Source organism: Eulemur rufifrons, chromosome 2, assembly GCF_041146395.1.
Source record: "Eulemur rufifrons isolate Redbay chromosome 2, OSU_ERuf_1, whole genome shotgun sequence".
Taxonomy (NCBI): Eukaryota; Metazoa; Chordata; class Mammalia; order Primates; family Lemuridae; genus Eulemur; species Eulemur rufifrons.
This window is the reverse complement of record NC_090984.1, coordinates 23603166-23626203: the sequence shown is the minus strand read 5'-3', so window position 1 is coordinate 23626203 and position 23038 is coordinate 23603166. Positions and strand designations below refer to the sequence as shown.

The 23038-nt window shown below is 39.1% G+C and overlaps 1 protein-coding gene across 4 annotated transcripts in view; it reads left to right on the top strand.

Moving 5' to 3' along the window:
• Positions 1-4259: 4259 nt before the first annotated feature.
• Positions 4260-23038, top strand: part of NEO1 (neogenin 1) — a 193758-nt gene continuing 174979 nt past the window's right edge. For all 4 annotated transcript variants that reach the window (XM_069482076.1, XM_069482094.1, XM_069482085.1 and 1 more), the window contains exon 1: positions 4260-4389. In XM_069482076.1, the coding sequence (XP_069338177.1) occupies positions 4260-4389 (130 nt within the window). The remainder of the gene's footprint in view (positions 4390-23038) is intronic.

Genomic DNA, 23038 nt, shown 5'->3' with positions numbered 1-23038 from the left:
ATTTAATTATACATAAGTATAATTAAATTTATACATTAAATATTATAAGATTATTTAATCTCTCTAAAAGCTTATATATTCAAGTTGGCCACAAAGTTTTATTGGGGGGGTGGATTTTAATTGGAAAAATGGAGGCTCACCGTATATTCAGAGACACCTCATACTCAGGCATATGGGGTACGTGCTGATGACTCCTCTCTCCAATCCTATCTCCCTGCTAAACTCCAGGTCCAAATAACGAACAGTTTACTGACATTTCTACTCAGATGTCCCATAGTTACTTTAAATTCAACTTGTCCAAAGTTAAACTCACATAGCCTCCCATCTGCTCCGCCTCCTTGTTCAGTGAAAGCCACCACCTTCATTCAGCTGCCCAAGCTGAAACCTGAGTCATCCCCATCTCTTCTCTCTCCTTCACACCCCTGCTGCTTCTATCTAAGATCTCCCCAATCTCTCTTATCTATTCACTCCTCTTAATCCCCTCCCCTTTACTCCAGGCCACCCATCATCTCCTTCGCAGTAACAAAATCTTGATCTTGTCTCCTTCCAACCTAAGCTCCAAGAAGCAGCCTGTGTGATCCCTCTAAAAGCAAATCTGAGGCCAAATCCCACTGCAGGTGTGGCTAACTCCTATCTGTCAGGTCTCCGTTTAGAGACTAATGCTTCTTCTCCAGTTCTCCATCCCCCATCCCCGCCCCCACACACAATTTAGTCAGGTTAGATGCTCTATGTTTTCCCACACTTCTTATCTTTCCTTACCATAACAGTCTTTACACTTCTTTGTTATAACTGTTTATCTTTTCTGCTAGCCTGGGAACTTTGTCTATCTGGCTCATCACTGGGTTCCCTTAACACAGGAAAGAACCTGAGACACAGTGAGTGCTTTATAAATATTAAGCAAATGAACCAGTAACTTTTTTTTATCCCAGCATCCAGCATAATACTTGGTAAAAATAAGTCCTCAATAATATTTGAATTAAGAGATTGTTATTGAACTAAAGATATGTGATGAAGCAACACGTAACAAGCAAAATTAATATTGTGCAAGCTTTGTCCTTAAGGAGCACATATCCTTCTTAATTAGGCTTAATGAGAGATGGCTCCCTAGAACAGGTGGCTTGTGAAGGAGAAAAGGAGAAAATAAAAATTCTTAGCTATTGGAATGTAAAGGGCAAATGTAAAGATAACAACATCTATGCAGAAGAAAATCATGTTCTTAAGACATGGGCAACTTCTAGCTGAAGTCTGCTGTGACTAGGAAGTGTTCTGCCCTGGGGTGTACCGTCAGGAGGATAGCTTTCTTCTCTTCTACCTTGAATGCTGGGATTCAGCCAGCGAATCAGCTGGAGACTCTCATTACTGCCAGCAGTTAAATACTGAACTATATTGCTGCTCTAACTTTTTTCAAAAATCATTTTACTATAGAAAATGTAAGATTCCTACCGAGTTTTATATTCATAGACTTTAAATTTTCATTAAATTTTTATATCAAAATAAACTTAGAATAAATTTCACAAGAGTATTTGGTCTAGTTATTTTTGGCCTGCACTTCGATAACTTACACTAAGATACAATGGCCACTCTGTTTTCTTTGCTCTAAAGTTTCTTTGTGCACTATTCCTTGAACATGGGCCTCATGTTTTAACTTTACTTAGATGAAAAACGTGTTAATTTCACTAATGATTTAATATCTCTTCATAGATCAATAGTTTAGACTACACAAAAATGTTAATTAGCAGTATAGGCGTGGTCTGAGATATTTGTCGAAAATCTTGTTGAGAGAATGAGAATGTTGGAAGAGATGCCTAAGAAAATCTTTTCTCAGATATTCCTTACTAAACAGAGGAGAGGTTAGTAACTCCAAATGATTTTTAAAGGGAATACTGACTATGTCAGTAACTTTGAAACAAAGTTAAGGATCTGAATTCAAGGGTGTGCCTGGGTTACTTTACTATTTTACTCTTAAACTTATTTAGAATCTGTAACTTTTTATCTGGGGCTCCATCTATTAGTGATTTATTAGTGTGAGTTTGATTAAAACTGTGATTTAATAAGTCAGAAATATATGACCTAGCCATCCTATTTTATAGAAAGTGCATTAAACTTGATATAAAACTGATATACACAATGGGCTGATAAATTAGACAGTTCACAGAAGTCATCATGAAAATCAGTCTGTTATTACCCACAACTCATATATTTTTCAAAACTTGGAAATAAATGTAAGTTTCATTTCAGAAGTCACATTACATGTTATAATTTCAATATGATGACATTTTTCCAGATTTAGAAGACATATCTGAAAATTAACGTTTGCAAGGCAATTTATAGTTTTCAAAGAGCTTTTCTCATTAATTATGTCAGAAAACTGAATAATGATGTGATTATTAAAGGTTAATTAGGCAAATAGTTGTGAAGTAATTGGGAGGTAATCTATTTCTAATTTAGCAGGTCAATCAGGGGTATTTAGGAAATATTTTGATAGTTAACAACCCTAGCCAAAACAAAAAGATATTTAAATGGTTCCCCTATTGAAAAAGAATAAGCGTCTGTTTGGTGATAAATCAATTGTTTCAAGGAACTGGGATGAGGATTCCTAATTTCACCGTTTTGATGGCTTACAAGAGGTTTTATGAGGATTCTGAGCTCTTCCCTCCCAATGTTAATCCACGCCTTATATTATTTTGACACTTTGGAATAAAATATCCGAAGAAAGTAACTATGAGAAGGCACGGAGGGACGTGCTAATCAGTGAAATGGCCCTTTTCTTGTGGCAAGTAATACATTTTGGTTATTGACGATACAGAAAAGTAAATAAAAATCCAACTCGTATCAAGAACCAAACAGGACTCCCCAAGTGCATAACCATACAAAGAAATTTTCTTAAAAATTTTCCATGAGGGCAGTCTATAAAATGATCACTATTCTCACCAGCAGTGGAACTACAAACTGCTTTCTCCCAACTTTGGGTAGCTGCCTCACGATTACCAAGTGGTTTGAAATCATATCCCGCTTGCTCTCGGTTTACTGGCAAAAGACACGATTCCCAGGCACGAAAATGCGAAGTGCCCCGCAAAGGTACAGGTAAAACTGTAACAGTTATTGCCCGAGGATCAGCCCCAGGGAGTCACCGGGCTCTGCTCTGGGCCCCGCACGAGCTGAAGGAGTGGACACCAGGCACCTTTGTCTGTGCCCCGGTTCCCTGGACTTGGGCCGCGCGACGCGGGTGGGGGCGCGAACACCGCGGTCCGGGCGGGTCCCGGCTCTGCCCGGGGGAAGCGCGCGGCCAGGGCGGCCCGGCCTGGAAGCGGGAGGTCAGTGGCGGCGCGGCTGGCCCCCTCCCACGGGAGCCGCGCCAGGTCCCAGCAAGAGCCGGGCGGGATCGCTATTGTTTTTGGCGAGCACATAAATCCCCGCGCCGACCCTCTGCGCACCCAGGTTTCCTCCCGGAGGCCATTCGGTTTCCTCTGAGGCCCTATATAGAGGGCCCGGGCCCAGGCTGTGCGGAGGTGCGCGTCCGCTCCGGCCTCCAGGATCAGCCTGGGCTCCGAGCGCCTTCACCCTCAGGTCTCTGCCGCCAGAGGCGCCTGGGGAGGTGAGAGGGGAGGATTTCTCTCCGGGCGAGGAGCAGAAGGCGGGGGCACGCCGGGCCAAGGGGCTGAGGCGGGCGGGCGGGCGGAGGCAGCTCTGCTTCTCCGGGGTTTCCCTGACGCCAACAGCAGCGTCCGTCGCGCGCGCCCCGCGCCCGTCCGCGGTCCGGGGGAAGGGGGAGGGGAGCGGGCCCGCCGCCGCGGCCCGCGAGGCTGCAGCCGGGATTGGAGCGGGGGCGGGCCGCGCGCGGAGCCAGCGGGTGCGGGCGAAGGAGGCGCGCGCTTGCGCGTGCGCGGGTGTGCGCGCCCCGGGCCCCGGCCCCCGCCCCCGCCGCCCGCGGTCTCCGCCCCCTTCGCGCTGGTGTGTGAAGCCGGAGTCGGCGGCGGGTGGCGGCGCCTGGAACCTGGAGACCGATCCACCCCCCCACCCCGGCCCGGAATGTACTGACTCCCCCTCTCCGCTCTCCTCCCCTCCCCGCCCCCCTGCAGGAGGGAGGCGCCCCCGAGTCTCCCCTCCCGCGAGAGGGGCCGCGCGGGCCGGGCCGGGCCGGGCTGGAGCGGCGGCCGCGGGAGTCGAGCCTGCGGCGAGGACCGGCTGAGGCGCGCGGGAGGGAAGGAGGCTAGGGCTCCGCGGCGCTGTCGCCGCCGCCGCTCACTCTCGGGGAAGAGATGGCGGCGGAGCGGGGCGCCCGGCGACTCCTCGGCACCTCCTCCTTCTGGCTCTGCTGCCTGCTGCTGCTCGGGCGCCGGGCGCCGGGCGCTGCGGCCGCCAGGAGCGGCTCCCCGCCGCAGTCCCCAGGTAAGCGGCGGGCGCGGGCCTGGGGGGCGCCGGGTGGGGGCGGGGGCGCGGCACCGGCTCCGGCGGCTGCGGCTGCGGTGTTTTTGTTTAGGATCTTGGAGGAAACGTGCAGGAACTTCTCTGCCTCGGCTCCGGTTGCCGAAGAGAAAAGGGGGTCGCGCCTGGTGGAGAGGGGGATAGGCGGGAGGGGTCGCCACCGGGGGAGGGGCAGCCGCCCGGGGCAGGTCGGGGTCTCCGGGGTCTAGTTCTGTGCTTTGTACCCAGAGGCAGGTTCACCCCTCGCCTCTCTCCCCTCCCCCAGGCTCATCCCACTTGTAAGAGTGGGACATTCTTGTGCTCACACAAGCACCAGTAGAGGCCACTACACACCTCATTAAATAAACAATCGTACGGCCAATTCATTAATTTTCAGGAAAGGAAGGGGGAGGGGGCTTGAACTCCTCATTCCCTGGCTAGGGATTTCCCAGCTTCTGAAGTCTCAGGGAGCGCTGGCTGGCCTCGAGAGACCCCTCGCGCAGAGATTGGAGCCCGAGCCTGCGGTGAGAGGGGGCGTCGAGGGGCAGGCACACTTGCCCCTCACAACCCACTGTGTTGACTTAACGATGAGGACGCCTGGGAGAGTGGCTGCGAGTGATTGTATCTGTTCGTGTTTCCGTTATGAAATGCCTCTTCTTTCCTGGGGATTGCAACTATATTTACAGCCTGTTAACCACTCTTAACCTAGGGCATTGCCTAGGCATCGGATTTTAAGTACTTGTACGTTGTTTTCAAGTGGTATTATATAAACGTATTGAACCTCAAAACGTTTTCAGGTTTTTTCTTAAATATTAAGGATTGCTGAAATCACCTGCATTCCTATTTATTTAAGGAAACCAATGAACAAAAATGCTAAGCCTTCTGTTGAGGATGTTACGGTATAGTTGAGGAGCAGAATACACTCAAAGCAGTTGAAGGGCAGATTAGTGTTTGATCTGTTAAAATTGTTTGACCAAGGCGGCATATCATAAAACTCGACAGACTTTCACTTGTGTGAGATACGAAATTTTTACATTTGAAAATAATCAGGCACAGTGGCAACTTGTAATTGCTAAACGAGTCCTTGTTTTTCTCTGATTTATATGAAAATAAAGTGTAAGATCACACTGCAGTGAAACTTGGCTGATAAACTTTTGATTTCCTTGCAGAGTATATATGTAGCTCATGGCTTTTGCCAGTGTTAAAGAACAGCTTTAAACCTAAAGTACCAATGAGTAATTATCTAAACAGCTACAAAAACAATAGTGTTTTAATATCAAATTATCATCTCTCATGTCATGATGCACACTTGCACATGATAGTTTTAGCACACACATTCCGGCTCTGAAATGTAGGTGATTGATCCTCCTCTCTCTCTCTTTTTTTTTTATGGGGATGGACAAGAGAAATGTATCTTGGAAAACAAGTTCCTCTTTACTCATGTTTACTTTTATATGTAAGTTTATATGTAGTGCATCATATTATGTATGTTTGAGATAATAGGTGGAGTTTTGGGTTAAAGTTTTGTCAGTAATTTTGTAAGTAACTAAAGTGCCAATAATTTTATTATTTAGGTTAATAAAAATAATGTAATGCTGTCTCTTAGGAAGTGGTCTTAACATCTATTTCAACAAATTGATGGGTTTTTTTTTTTTTTTTGCACTGATGAGATGCAAGGCGTATGCTCCCTGTCTTCGTGGAGTTTACAGTCTCTTGTGTGGGTGGTAAAGATAGCCATTCAACTGCTAATTATGTAATTAATTGTGATAAGCACTACAAAGGAGAACAGTAGGTTTTGAGAAAGTATGTACTGGAGTGACCTAACCTAGGCTGGATGTCAGGATGTCTCAGAATAAGTGAGATCTGACTGGTGAGGAGGAGTGGAGGTGGAGAGACTCACAGCTAATTAGTGGTGTAGTTGGTTCTAGAACACAAATCTTTTGAATCTCGGTTCTCGGTCCAGAGTCCGATCTATAAGCCACTATGCCTCATTACAAAAGCGAAAGGAATGACTGCAGTAAGGAGGAGTTGGTCAGTTCTGTCACAAACTGCGGAAGAGATCAAGGGAATGGAGAACTGAGTAAGCAGCAACTGGAACAAGCTGTCAGTAAATCAGATGTCATTTTTTAGTGGTTTTATTTTTCTTGTAGAATTGGAGACTCAAATCTTTTTGTAGGGAGTTATAGGAAGTAGATGCTAGGAGAGTAGAGATGTTCAGTAGTAAACGGTGGAGAAAAATAGAGGTGTGCCACAACAGGGTAAATTGAAGGTGTTTTTGCATCTTAGGGTAGACATATGGGCATGTGGAGGCGAAGGGAAAAGGAAGGAGTGAAGGGCTGGTGATAGAAATGGAGGAGCATTGGAAATGATTAGGCACACAGTCTGGTTTTAGGAAGGGAAGAAGGGCAGATTACTGAAAAGATATGTAGGGACCTAGGGAAGATGACATGACAGAGCAGCCTGTGCAGTGCAAATATTTTCTATTCAGAGAGAATATCCTGCTTTGATGACTCTATAGCTTCTACCCACACCATTTATTTGATGATGTGAATGATGACTTCACAAGGTAGTCCATTCCTGTTTTGAATAACTTCTGTTAGAAAATTTTGCGTTATGCCATGCATTTAACTATAGTTTTCATCCCTCCCATCCTCCTTGAATTTTTTCCTCTTCTCTCCCTTGCCTTTTTCTGGCATCACCCTATCCTCTGATTCTTCTCTTACTTCTCTGATGGATTCATTTGTTTTTCAGATTTTTCTTTTACCCACTCATTAAATATTAGTATCTAAAGTTTATCTCATTTTGTGTATTTTCTACTTGTCTTCAATTGCTACCTGTAAGCCAGTGACTCTCCTAGTCCACTTTTCTTCGCACACCACTCAGTAGCTTCACTGACTAGGCACCTCATGTTACACAAGTCCAAAGGTAAACTCATCTTTGTTCTCTTCCCTCTGCTTCCTTCATCCCCTTTCTCTAAACAATAACAAACCAGTTCCTGGCCTGGGACTATCATGTTGTTGGAATGATTGCATGGATTTGTCTTATGTTACCTGCTGTGGGCTTTACTGTTCATCCGCTTTCCCAGGTTGAGATCTGGGAGACCTCTTCTTTTCCTTGTTCCCATGGCCAATAGTTGTGTTTGATTTTTACCTCACAGATAGTTCTTGAATCTGAATCTATGTCTTTTCATCTTCATCCCCATCTGGACTAACAATAGTGGCTCCATAATTAACCTCTTTGTCTCCACTATTACCGTTTAGAAGTCTGTCCTGCTGGAATGAGCTTTCTGAAGTATTGTCTTGAGCATGCCATGCTCCTGCTTAAATCTCTTAATAGTGTTACATAGCTTGGGTGTTAGAGTCTAAACTCCTTGGCGTGGAGATTGTGGGGCCCTTTGTGTTCTTTACTGCTACTCTCCCAACCCCAGATTAAAGCCTCATCTCTTGTCGTGCCTTATATGTACCTTTTGTCCCACTATTCCAGATTAACTGGAGCCTCATGTCTCCATGCCTTTACACTTGTTCTTTCTTCCTGCTAAAGCCACTTCACACCTTGTCCACTTGTGAAACTCCTCATCTAGTCAGTGAATTTTCCTCTACCAGCTCCCTACCCTAAAGAGAGTTGCAGTCATCATTCTCTGTGTTCCCGTAGTTTTCTGAGTACTTTTTATCTTGTTACTTATTTTCTTGTCTCCTCTGCCGGTCTCAACCTCCTCAGGGTTGGCACTTGTCTAACTCACCGTTACGTCTCTCGTGTAGCACAAGCGTCTGGCACAGAGTAGATAACCAATAAATGTTTGTTGAATGAATGTTGAGTTGGTTTTGTTTTTAACTCCTAGGACCATACAGCACAAATCTGATTTCTTTGTATGATGGCCCTTCACATGTCTCATGACAGACTTCATGTGTGTATGTTTGCATTTGTATGTGGGTTTTGCCCCCCACCCCCAGCCTTACCCTTTTTAAGTTAATCATCCTTAGTCCCTTCAGCCACTCTTCACATTACTTAGTTTTCTGGCACTTTGTGAGCTTGGTTGTCCTCCTGGATATGCTGCTGTTTTAGTGTTTATTAGTTTTGTCATCTTTGGAAAGATTTTTGATTTTACTGAGTTGTCTATAGAAAAGGACTGATGCCCTGCTCTGCCTGTCTATTAGGATGCGGTATAAAAGAGATCATAGAATTCCGGGATAAGAAATGTGACTGCTCTTTGTAAACTCTGTGAAAATTAATACATGATGTGGGATAGTGGAAAAAGACTTATGTGAAGATTTGGGGTATGACTCATGGTTCTACAAGTTCACATCTATCTGCCTATAGTTGGGGTCTATAGGCCTACCTAATTTGTTTGTCAGAACAATGAAGTGTGAAATTGTTTATGAAATGTAAAGTACTACATCTGTGTAGAATGGCTTTAGTGTTTCTTTATGAACTTTAAAAATATACTATATCTATTAAATAATTTGAAAGTGTAGATTTTTTTTCTTTTGGCTTAATTGGTTATTGCTAGTTTCTCCCTTAAGAGTTTTCTCTACTTCAGTAAAAATACTGGGGTAACATTAATAAATCTCATCACGTGGAGGCTCTATGTACTTAATACTCATTCTTTCTAAACACTTTATTAGTGACTTCCATGTGATTGGGAGGTATTTACCATGTCATTGCTACGTGTTTTGGGTTCTGGGTAAAATTGCACCAGTAATAGGAGATAGTCAGGGGAAATGACAATAGGTAAGATCGTATTGACCACAGAGCTAAGTTAGGTGAGTTTTGTATTTAAGATTTTAAAAAATTGACTTTGTCATGGAACACAGGCCAGTGAAAGACGATTTTAAAATAGAGCCTAAATTTTGAATTTGTTTAGATTGAAGAGTTCTTTGATGCAAAAAATTTTGGAAATAGAAATCATTCAGACCCACTGGTATAATTTTGGTATAATTCTTTCATTTGCTGTCTGTACGGCACATCCTTTTTACATTGTAATCATGGTATGTGCACAACTTTAAATGTTTTCCCTTAACATATCATTTTTCTTTGTTGCTAAATTATCTTTAAATCATTTCATTTTTAAAAACTTATTTAAAAATACTTAAATACATGTTTGTGTTCCAGCAATATAGAAATATATAAAGTAAAAGGTTTTATCACTTACACCAACAAATTCCCTTTTTAAATCCTTAAATAACCACTTAGAATACTCCCCCACCCCTGCATTTACAGATGTGTGTATAGTATTATTTTTTACCCATAAGCAGGATCATATTACCTGTTGTTTTTCAACTTGCTTTTTTCACTTAGTGGAGATCCTTTCATGCCAGTACATAGAGATTTTCCTATAACCGTTATTTAAAGTGTTTGTGTAATATTCCAGGGAACAAATATAATATCAATAGTGGCCAATAAAAGTAGTATTTATAGAACACTCAATTTCAGGCACTGTGCCAAGCTATTTTATGTAAATTCAATCTGGAAGGTGGTAATATCCTCACATTCCACAGATGAAGAGACTGAGTTTCAAGTATTAAGTGCCTTGCAGAGGTTTCACAGCTGTTATGTGGAGAAGTTGACATTCACATCCAGGTCTTTCCAATTGCAGAGCCTATGTTCTTTATTACTCTGCATACTGCTGCTAATTATGTATTCTCTGGTTACGGATATTGCAGTTGTTTTCACTATTTTACTATGATAAAGAATGGTGTGATAAACATCTTGCAATGGTCTTTCCCCTCTATATTTTGGATCCCCACATTTGGATTTACTTTTCACATTTGGTGAAAAGGTATTTTTTGTATGTATATGGGGGTCAGGGCTCCATTTATTGTGGAAGCGTAATGATATCGTTAGGAATAATGCCATTGATTAATACTTTGACAACTTTTTCAAGATATTTTCACCTTCAATTGTGAACTTTGAGTACTTAAGGCCATTGTTTTAAAATGCAGGTCCCATTGCTTCTCTGTTTCATCTGTTAACTGAAGGGCTGAGCTAATTGATAGGTAATGTCAAAGATCCCTTCTACCTCCAAGTTTCTCTTACTCTGATGTCTGTAAAATCAAGCAGTGGATTCATCTCAGCTAAATAATCTCTGTTTGGTTCTTGTGTTTGAACACTGGTCATTTCTGGTTTTGGATGCAATAATTACCTTTTGTCATTCCATAAAGCTCAAGTTATTGTACATCTTTTTTTTCTGGTGTAAAGTAGGATATGATTGGGAAACTCTTTTATATTGCTTGTAAATGATTGTATATGATTTTATTTTATATGTGTAAAAATATCTTTAGGGCCGAGTTCATGAAATATAGGTTCATAGGCAATTGTGAGATATTTTAAGTTACAGTATTACGAGAAGTATTTGATGCTACCTCTTAGGCTTGGAAGGGTTATAAAGTAAACTGGCCAGGTTACAGAGCTGGCTGAAATGATCAGGTTTTAATTCCCTTTTTGACCACCTATATAAAGAACGGGCAGAGAAGTATGGTGGTTATATATGTTTTATCTTACTGAAATCAGTACTTGAGTTCTTCTTGATGAGGAGTTAGCAGTTCAGCAGCCTGAAATTCAGATCGTGTGTTCTTGCTTTTCATTTTTAAAAGAACCACTAGAATTCACCTTCTTTAAAATTGTTTTATAGGTAGAACTTTTAAATTTAATTTTTCAGTAAGTCAGACAATTCTGTAGCCAAAGCTAAAAGTTTAAGTAACTTTTGGCTAATTGCAAATACATATCTTTGAGGGCTAATCATGTACAAAGCTATGTAGTGTGGAAATACCAAGATGAATTGGACCTGTTTCTGTCTTCAGGAAGCCTTTGGTCTAAGGACAGTGATAAGATAGATAATAGATAACTTGATTTGGGGAGAGAAAGTGCCATTACTGCTGTAAGTGGAAAAACACATTCTGGAATCAGTGTTACCATTGATCAAAGAATAGTGTTGCTTTCTCTCATAATTTTGGTTCTAAATCTTTAGAGTAGTCCTGAGTTTCATAAAGCCAGTAGACTAGAGTTCTCAAGAGGGAGTTATTTCTCATTTCCTCTAAGTGAGTATTAAAATGTTTAAATATATGAGAATGCTCATAATAGAGCTGTCTGGGGGTGCAGCTACTCCCATGTCTTCTGGAGATCTGAAGATTGATTGTACTGGTTTTCTGAATTTATTATTGGTCAGGAATAGCCAGTAAAACTTACTGGGCAGTCACCAGCAGAGTGAATTTTTGAAATGATGCTACGTGGATATTGAGTACGGAATGTTTCTGTTTTCTGCTATAGAATAAGTGAGTGAAAAAAAATTTACCAAGGTGTATCTTTGTAAGTGAGATCTAGTTAAGATAATAGTATCATAACTTACAAATTCAAGGATAGAATAACAAATTATAAGTTTCATTTACAATTTTTTATTCATAGCATAATTTTAAATGCAGCAACCAAAATTTGAAGATCTTTTTAGCCAATTCTTGAGCGCCTTTGAAATTTGAGGTGGGATTATTAACTGTTTTAAATTTATATAGTGTTATATATCCAAGGGATTGTGTGCAGAAATTCTTATGGTGATAACTCCTTTGTTTATAGTACCTCATCTATGTAGAACTCAACCATTATATTCCCTATATCCAGAATATAACTGGAAGACCAGGAAATAAGAGCAATCATTTTCAAAGTCCATGCATCAAGGTAAATAAGTTTCTCAGAGTCCCAAAGGTCCTTGTTCATATTCTATCTTTAATTCATATGCAGTTCTAATAAACAGTGTAATCTATTTTCTAAGCCTGTAGCTGATCAGAAGTGGGTAGAAGGACTATCTTGGGAATGTCCTCAACAGGAGTTTATGACAGTTGCAAGGAAGGAGACTTAAAATAAGCATAAGAACACAAAGTTCTTCCCATAAACAGAAATAATTATCTCAGCCAGGTTGAGGAAAATTTCTTCCCTTCTCCATTATGGCTAATGGATCTTTCCTGCCCCTAGCCCTTCCTTTTACCCCTCATTCTATAGATATGGAAGCTGTCCAGGACATCTTACCTCAGACATCTCTGGAGTCTTATCTCCCTTTAAGTTAGTATGGGTTCAGATTGATGCCTGAGGTGAGAGGAAAGGAAACGTGACTAAGAGGGGAGGGAGGGGGCGTGGCAGGGCATGGTTCCTTCTCTGCTGGTCCCTACCCCTCTGGCTGTGGCATTTATCTTTTCTTTTCTTTTTTTTTTTTAATGGCTTGAAAGTTTTATTCCTGAAAGAATGGCTCTTATAAAGTGGGTGTGAAAAGTGTTTGAAAGGTAGAAGAGCATCAGTGGACATTTGTCTATTATTTTGTTCACCTTCCATCTGAGCTGTCTTCTTTTTTTTTAATTTCAGAATATTATGGGGATACAAATGTTTTGGCTACCTTATACCCATTAGGTGTGATTTCACTCATCCCCTCTCCCCCATCTGCATGATTTCTGTTTAGTTTTACTTCCATCTGTGCACGTGAGTGCTGATTGGTTAGTTCCAATTTAATAGTGAGTACATGCAGTGATGTCTTTATTAACAGCATTGCTAAACCTGATTGCTAAAATATGTAAGTGGGGTTTTTATTTTTGGATAAATTTAATTGTTGATTTGACTTTTTAAAAAAATTAAAAACATCATAAAATTTCAAATACTATGGTAAAATAAAATGTGAAATTATACATTTCACCCCTTTCCCCAGAGTAATCACTTTTAATAGCTATGGACTTTCTGTTTTATATATATAATTATATACTTAAAATACATGGTACACATACATAACAAAAAAAAGTTGGATTACACTGTGCATACTGATTTTCAACTTTTTTTAGGACATCTTTCTATGTGAATATGTTTATCACAGTTGTTTTGATAGTATTTTATTTTATGGATGTGTCACAATTAACCAATTTCCTTTTGCTCCCATATTTTTGATTGCAGACACATGATGCAGTGAACTCATTTTACAAATGTCTTTGTGCACATGTGCAAGTATGCCATAGAATGAGTTTGTAGATATGAAATTGTAAGGCAAGAGGGCATGTATGTTAAAATTTTCGGTAGTAATTCCTAAATTGTTCACCAAAAAGCTAACTTACACTCCTATCAACAGCAAACGAGAGTGTGTCTGTTTCCCCACACCCTTGCCAACATACTAGCTATTTTAAGACTTCTTAGTCTTTGCTAATTTAATAGAAGAAAAAAGTATAAAGTTTTATATTTTAAAATTATTAATGGATTGAGTATCTTTTTGGATTTTTATTGATGATTTATGTTATTTCTGAGAATTGCCAATTTGTCTTTTGTTCATATTTCTGTATCTTTTCTTGAATCAGTGGTTCATTTATAAATGTAAATTAAGTAATACATAATTAAGAGTGAGAACAATTTAAAACTTTATAACTTGTTAAAACTCTCATGGCTTCTTGTGGTTTAAGCAACCTGAGTAATTCAAGTCTGCTTATCTGATTTCTGCTAACCATTGCTCATGTTCACCTGATGTGGATTCATAAGTTTTAAAACTGTTCTGTTTTGAAGGAAATAAAAGTTAAATATTTTATTTGTTGATCTGAATAACAAATAGGAGTTGAAACATGCTGTTACCTCTGTTAAGAGAGCATGAACAGTTTTGGTTTAGTGTGATTATATTCTTTTAATCAAATACTTGAATGCCAGTTTGGCTCAAGGTACGGTAGTGATTTAAAGTGGAAAATGGATTAAGAATGAAGCAGGAGAAACAAGTTTGAGGACAGAATATGATTTCCATTTTGTATACTTTGAACCTGAGATGCCAGCAGAACATCTCTGTAAAGGTATTACAGAATCAGGGCTCAGATGAGATGCCTAGGCTACAAATGTAGGGTCACAAGTTATCTGATAAAGGTGGTAGTTCAAGGCATGAGAATAGTTTTTACCACTTACGAAGGAAAAAGAAAACCTAGGGCAAAGACGTAGGCATACATCCATAGTTGGGTTTCCAAAGCAAGGAGGTGTTCTTCTGTCTGCAGAAGAATACACCACGATTAAAGCTGGATGAATGCCTAGAATAAGAATTATGTAAAATGATAAAGTTCATTTTGCCTGTGGATGTTTATCAAGAAACATCTGTGTGAGTAAATGGGATAGTGCTAAGTAATGTTGGTTCTTTCCCTTATCTCTGCAGGCATGTTATGGCCCTGGATTAGGGTGCTAGGCAGGGAGAGCAAAGGCTCACGAAGACAATTCTTTGCTGAAAAAGACATATATAATAATTTACCACCCACCCTACTTGGCTGAGATAAGATATGAATGAGTTAATATGTGTCCATGCTTAGAACAGACCTTGGCTTATCTTATTCATTAAATGTAAACTGTTGTTATTGCTTTTATATACTAGATGGAGAGGCTAGCTAAAAAGTCATGAAAATTAGATAATGCTAATGTGATTTGGTTTATGTTTTTATCTGATGGCTGTGTGTAATTAGGTTGTTAAATGAGCGAGCTTATGTTGAGGAGGATAAGGATTTGTTTAGTTTGGGATACTTGGCTGAGTTTCTTGGGACTGGAGCTGGTTTTGGAGCTCTTAGGCCATGAGTAGGTTTTTTTAGATGGCAGGGTTTTTTTGTTTTTGTTTTTGATTAGGAGGGTAAAGTGAAGAGTGATATGAGGCAGAGAAAAGGCAAAAGCAACAGAAATGTTCTTGATCAGTAAACCATTTCTTGAAAGGTTCATTTTTATTCTGAATTTTATCATTTGTTAAGTAGTATAGAGGTGATCATTAGACAATGAAATCATAGCCAGATAATCTTTCAAGATTGATGTATGTATGTTGGTAGGAAAGAGGTTGGAGATAGTGCTTGTTCCAATTTTCAATGCTTGAAAATTAATCTTATCATTACATATTTGGTTAAGACTTCATTAATTTCCTGTTAGATGTTGTAGATATCTTTTATGAAAGACTGATCTCTCTGGAGTTTGTTCAGAGCCACAGAAATAAGTTTCAGGGTTGTGTGTATTGGGAAGTTTTGAGGAGTTAATGTTTGCCATTTTCTGAAGAAATCCTCATTTAAAAAAAATTTTGTGGAAGCTTTGTGGAAGAGTGAATTGACTTCTTTTTTCTTCAGACTACTTGTAGTTAAGTAGAGATTTTTTTGGTTTTAGAGTTGGCCTTATATGTCAATCACTGAAATTCGTAGGTAAGGAATGTCATAGATAACATTGTGGTACTTGGCAGTTCCACTTTGTTCACACGTAAGTTTTCAGATTTGCCTCACATATGCATAATAGCTTTACCTTGATATAAAATGCTGTGTCACAATCTTTTTCTTTCACACCTCAGTAGACAGTACTCCCCCCTGAATTTAATGTTGTGCATAATGTTAATGTCTACGAGGTACTAGGTACCCACATTTAAAAAACAAAACAAAACTACGTATGTAGATTTTTGTATGTGCCTGTGTGATTTGAGATTTAGATCACCAGGATATGACTAGGTGGAAGTTCATTCATTCGTTTTTTAAAGACCTGGTACAGTGCAGTTGCATTTTAGTTAGACATCATCAGCTTTAAATTCATCAAGTAATGTGAAAATTACATATTGTCATAACTCCCATTTAACATACCCTTGAAAAACCCGAAGTTTGAGGCTCATATTTTATATCTCAATAAGTTGGGCATAGATAGATTTTCCTCTAGTGTTGGAACAGATCATTTCTTTTGTTGACTACCAGATGAAATGGAAAACTTATCGTACAAAAACATTTTTTTTAAACTCTGGAATTGCAGTGTGGTGAGATGATCATGCTAAGAGAGGCACTCTGGAGCTACGCTAAACTGGGAGAACAAGTTCAAATCTCATGTTGCATGCTTATACTGAATGGTGGGTAGAATGGCTTGTTTTATTTAAATTAGTGTATTGTCTTTCTTGCTCTCAAATTTTAACTTAAAATATGTGTATGATTTGACTTCTCTATACTTAGTGTACTTTTGTTCTGAATACGGTAATCTTTTTTAGGGTAGGAAAATTTTCTTCTTTTATTTCTTTGTTACCTCTACTCTATTATTTCTTTCTGAAATTCCAAAGGTAAGTATATTTGCTTTCTTGTCTCTGCCCTCCATGATACTTTATTTCAGCTTTTTTGTTGTGTCAGTTTTTGCTTTTTGCATTGTGAGACTATATTACTAGATACATACAAATTTAGAATTGTTATCTTTCTGGTGAACGGACTCTTATCATTATCTTCAGTAACTCTGTTCACCTTAAAGTCTAATTTTTCTGATACTAAACATAGCTGTATCACCTGTCATTTGGTTAGTGTTTAAATGTTTCCTTTTATTTTTAGACTTTTTGTAGTCTTATATTTATGTTATGTGTCTGGCGTGTAGATTTTGTTTTTGTTTTTGATTTTTAGAAATGGGGTCTTGCTCTGTTGCTTCAGGTTGGAATGCAGTGGTGTGATCATAGTTCACTGCAGCCTCAAACTCCTAGGCTCAAGCGATTCTCCCACTTCAGCCTCCCATGTAGCTGGGACTACAGTTGCATGGTTAGCTAATTTAAAAATTTTTTTTTTTTTAGCGGTAGGGGTGTTGCTATATTGCCTAGGCTGGTCTTGAACTTCTGGGGTCCAGTGATCCTCCCATCTTGACCTCCGAGTCCTGTGCTGGGATTACAGAAGTGAGCCACTGTGCCTGGCCTGTGACCTATTTTTGTGTGTGTGAGTGTGTATGTGTGTGTGTGTGCGCGCTTTTTGTAAGTTTGACAGTTTTTGTCTTTTTACTAGAATGTGTCTGTTTAATAACTGATATATTTGGCTTTAAATCTTCCATTTTATCGTTCTATTTGCTCTCTATTCTTTGCTCCCCTTTGTCTCTTTTCTTGCCTTTTTTTGATTATTTTAAGTTATTCAGTTTTTCCCTCTCTTTTAGCTTATCAGTTATAATTTCTTTCACTATTCATTTAGTGGTTCCCAATGCATCTTTGACATATTGCTTGAATCACTCTTGGACAATCCAAGGCCTCTGTAATACCTGAATTCCAGTTGTCCGTCCCTTCCAATTTTTATGTTATGTGGTGATTGTCTTTCATTCTGTTTATGTTTAAGTTCCACTCGGCATTATTATTATGTCGTTCATTTAGAGTTTACCCACATATTTACTTTCTTAGTTGCTCTTCATTTTTTTCTATATCTCTGAGCTTCCATTTGGGATCGTTTTCTTATGCTTGGAGAATATCCTTTAGTATTTGGTTAGGTCTGCTGGAGATGAATTCTCTCAGCTTTTATCTATCTGAAAACATCTGTATTTCATTTTCATTTTTGGATTTTTTTAGAGTTGGTGCTGGGTGGAGAATTCTGGGTAGTTTTTTCTTTCAGCCCTTAAAATATATCATCCCATTGTCCACTAACTCTGTCTTTTCTAATGAGAAGTCAGCTGTCAGTCTTACTTTTCTCTTGTGGGTAATGTGCTTACCTTCCCCCTTTGGCCACTTTTAAGATTTACTCCTTAGTTGTGGTTGTCAGAAATTTGATTATCATGTGCCTAGTTACGGTTTTCTTTGTATTTATCCTGCTTGTTGAGCTTCTTGTGTCTCTGGGGTGACCACTTTAATCAATTTTGGAAAGTTTTTGGCTGTTATCCCTTCAAATGTTTCTTCTGCCCCAGTGGAATTTAGTTTGTTTAGGCTTCTTTTCATTCTTATTCTCTGATAGGTTCAGAAAAACTATGGTTTTGTATTATAGCTTATCTGCCCTGTTTTTGTTAGGATAACAGCAACAGTCTCTCGTGACTTTACATTCTGACCAGAGGTAGCACTACATTAATTGGGTTATTAATTTATTGATTTTTTTCAGTTTTCGAATTTCCATTCTGTTTTCTTTCATAATTTCCAGGTCTCTGCTGAAGTTCTCCATCTTATATTTTTATTCCTTTAACTCACTCCATCATATGTGTTCCCATGGGGTTTGCTTTTAGGTCTCTTATTTCTCCTGATTTTGGGGCTTGTCTTATCTTTTCATGTGCCTATTTGTGATTGAGTGCCAGATACTGCTTATGAACAAATATAGAGATTATCTGGATTATACTATTTTCTCTCAGAAAGGATTATCTTTGCTTCTGGTAGGTAGGTGGTCATGCTAGAGGTACTAACACTCTCAGATCACATTATTCAGGAGTTGAGATGATTTAAAATTGGGCATCAAACCCTATGAGTTGAAATATTTTAGGCATACCTTTATTTCTTGAGTGTAGCCCTTTGAGGTCCTGATCCTTAGCTTAAGGGGTTTATCCTCCTTCTTGGCAGGCCCTTGCTCCAATTTTTGTCCCCTCAGGCAGGACTGAGTCTGCCAAAAGCTATGCTCATCCCAGCCTCTTCAGCAGTGGCCTTTAGAATCTACTGATATCTCTAGGCAAAAAAAGGAGCCCCCCCCCCAAAAGGTGCCCCAAATATCAGATGTGTCTTTTTGTATTTTCTTTTTCTCTGGATCTTGGTTCCTCAATTCTTCATTGCCTTGATTGCCTTCACACAAATAGTTTATATTTTGTCTAGTTTCTTTAGTTGTTCTAAGTGAAGGAGTTGTTCTGAGCCGTCTACTCTGTCATTCCTGGAAGATGAATTCTCTCATTGCCCCTTTCCTTCTTTCTCTTATTTGTGTTCTATGAGAAATTTTCAAGCTTTGGTTTCTTTGTCATAAGCAATTTGCTCTTTGTTGCCCCCATTGTATTTCTTTGAAAAATTAGTTCAGTTGTTTTGTGGCCGAAAGAGATTTTTCCTGATTTCAGATTGTTCTCTTTTCATATACACAGTATCCTCTTAAGTTTCTTTGAGATTTCTATAGTTAGGATTTCTGCAGTTGGGAATTCTAATGATATTCTAAACTTTATTCTTTCTTTGTCTCTCTCTCCCTCCCCCAGCGCCACCTGCCCCTGAATTTTCCAGGGGAAATTTTTGTTCCAGTCGATAGAACAGTCACTTCTGGGTCTTTTCAAGTATTTATTTGGGGTGATCATGTTGATGAAATGGTGTTTATATGTGCTCAGTATTGCTCTTTGAGATGGACTGTTTTGAAGTTTATGTGGGTTCCTGTTCTAATATTTCAGATATAGATGAAAGAAGAGAAAATTTTAGATTTACAACAATTTTACATTCCTTGATCATTGATTTGGTGGTTTGCAGGGAGTTAGGGGCAAGATATAGTCAGACAACTATGAGACACCGAGGTTTACCGCTAAAGCATTTGTTTTCAGTGCTGAAATTTAAAAATTCAAAATTCAGTGCTGGTAATTGGTTGTAGAGCTAGCAGTGGCAGCAGTCTCTTTTGTTTTTGTCCTCATCTCTAAACTTTACTTAGCGCGTTATCCTCAACATGAGTGCTATAGACAGATGCTTTGCCAGCCTTTTTTCTTAGAGGCATCATGGGTCCACATATGCTTGTTGTAATTCTGTGATTTCCAGTGGAGATACAGATTTTTTCCTCAGATGTTTTTATTTATTAAGAAATTTTTGGCCGGGCGCGGTGGCTCACGCCTGTAATCCTAGCTCTCTGAGAGGCCGAGGTGGGCAGATCGTTTGAGCTCAGGAGTTCGAGACCAGCCTGAGCAAGAGTGAGACCCCATCTCTACTAAAAATAGAAAGAAATTATATGGACAGCTAAAAAAATATATATAAAAAATTAGCCGGGCGTGGTGGTGCATGCCTGTAGTCCCAGCTACTCGGGAGGCTGAGACAGGAGGATCGCTTGAGCCCAGGAGTTTGAGGTTGCTGTGAGCTAGGCTGACGCCACGGCACTCACTCTAGCCCGGGCAACAGAGTGAGACTCTGTCTCAAAAAAAAAAAAAAAAAAAAAAAAAAAAAAAATTTTTAAAAATTGGTTATTTCAGTGGATATTGAGGTGGGGTGTTGGTGAGCATTAGGTAAATGCATCTTTTTTGGCAGTTTTGCCATCTTCAACTGATAATTTAGACTGTGTGTGTTTTCTCGTGGTTCATTTACTTTGGTGTCTGATCCAATTTAAAAAGTTTTTAAAAATTTTTATGTGCATGTAGATTATGCAATCACTTAACTCTTGCCTGATAGAAACCCTTTGATAGAATGGGGCATTTTTTATTCAATAGTTTTGTGAATTTGACATGCACAGACATTTTTGCGAATGCTGATTATGTTTTCAGGGCTGCACCAGGTTATGGGATTACAGATGTGGGCAAGTCCCTTAATCTTATATAACTATTCTTAAGGCAGAGATATCTTTCTTTGAAACAGAGAGACTTTTCTTTGGGAGAACCAAAGCACCAATACTCATTTAAATTTTTTGGTTTTTAACCTATTAGTTAGATTATTCAATATAAATAAATATAAAGATGCTGATAATAGTTTTCATATATGTAGCAAGTGTTCCAGTTAAAATTTTATTTATAATTTTGGTTGACTTACTCATCTTTTTTTACAGCAAATTTCAGTTTATTCTCTGACTAGATGATCATATCAATTAATAAGGGTTTATGTTATGTATACAACTGAATTTACTCATGTTACACATATTTGAAAAGTAGGATGGTATGGCTTTTATGGTCCTTTATTTTTTAATTTTTTTTTTTTTTTTTTTTGTTGAGACACAGTCTCACTTTGTTGCCCAGGCTAGAGTGAGTGCCGTGGCGTCAGCTTAGCTCACAGCAACCTCAGACTCCTTGGCTTAAGCGATCCTACTGCCTCAGCCTCCCGAGTAGCTGGGACTACAGGCATGCGCCACTATGCCCGGCTAATTTTTTCTATATAGATTTTTAGTTGTCCATATAATGTCTTTCTATTTTTAGTAGAGACGGGGTCTCGCTCAGGCTGGTCTCGAACTCCTGACCTTGAGCAATCCACCCGCCTCAGCCTCCCAGAGTGCTAGGATTACAGGCGTGAGCCACCGCGCCCGGCCCCTATTTTTTAATTTTTAAAATAAGGGATTCAGAGTTTAGTAAGGTAGGTAGGACATGAGACAGAAAAGTAGGGGTGTTAAATATTCATTGTGCAACTTTTTACTGAAAGGAAGAAGAATTAGGAATCTGCTTCTGCTTTAAATCTAGAGTTTGCTAGTTGGGAAATAATGCTTTGGAAGTGGTTTGACAGATTGGGTATAGTAGGAGGAATTAGAAAAAGGAGGCAGCTGGGGCCAAAGAGTAGATTGGAAAAGAAAATGGCTAGCTTTAACATGCCGTTACGGGAAGAACAAGGTTATTTCTACTATAGGCATAAAATACTCTGTACAGAGAGTTGGCTGTTTTCATTTTAGATCACTTACTAGTACAATTTATGGAAAACTACTCAGACCAATTCTCTGTCATGATGTAAGTTAATTTCCATCATATGTTGTTCATCCTAGCTTAAATATTTTATTTGTGTAATATTATAAGCTTGGTATGACCAAATACACTTGTGCCAGATTTTCAGTTTTTAATACAGTCACTTTCATGCTTGTTTAGGTGTTAGAACATCTGGAAGTAGTGGAATGCTTTGAGAGATATTGTGAAATATAGTGAAATATGTATATATATGTATATGTATCTTTGATTACATTAAACAAATGAAGTACAGTTTTACTAACCATAAAGGACTTACAAGAATGTGATTCAACTCAGTTCAAGAAATATTTAATAAGCATTTGTTGTGTATCTTAAAACAAGATAATTTCATGATGAAAGTGAATTATGAAAGAGCTAGAAGAAAATAGAAAGGTTTTTAAAAATATATCAGTGGTGTATACGGTTGTCTCCCCTTGCCCTCAGGGGGATACGTTCCTGGATCCCTAGTGTATGTATGCCTTAAGCCTCTGATAGTACTGAACCCTATATATGCTATATATTTTTTCCTGTACATACATACATACATACGTATGATAACATTTAATTTATAAATTAGACACAGTAAGAGATTAACAACAACAAATAAAATAGAGCGATTATAACAATATACTATAATAAAAGTTATGTGAATGTGGGCATGCTCACATGTGTGTTCCCTCCCTCTCTCCCTCAGGCTATCTTAATATTTTTGGACCGTGGTTGACCAAGGGTAACTGAAACCGTGGAAAGCAAAACTACGGAAAGTGAAACTGTGGATGTGGCGGGGAGCTACTGTAGTAGTATCTTTTAAGATTAGCTCTTCAACAGGGGCTGGTTGTTTCAGTCAGTGGCCGCATGCCTAAGTGATTCTTTATGTGTGGCTACTACTTTCAGGGCATTGTTATACATCTACTGAAAGAAAAACTATAGTATTGGGGCCTGGGCATCTGTATTTTGAGATGCATCTCAGGGGTTGCTTATTCACAAAGTTTGAGAAACATTTTCTAAACGTTGACAGAAAAGAACAGAATATTGCTTCAGAATTTAAAAGAAATAGTGTTTTAGAATGAACTCCCCTTCCAAGGGAAAATATAATTTACATATGATGGGGTAGTTGTTAGCTATTCACTTGTGTTTAAGAAATATCTTTTTAACTATGAACATCTGGAATATTGAAAAGAATTGCCATTTCTCTGAAGGTCTTTTAGTTGTTTTTCCATGGAAATGATCATATTATATCTGATGGCTTTTAATGGTTTTCAACTATGAAATGTCATTAGAATTTGTACTGTATTCCATTAATGTAATATCTGGAAGATTCAAAATTATAGTGTTTTTTTAAAAGTTTTAGTTTTGGGTC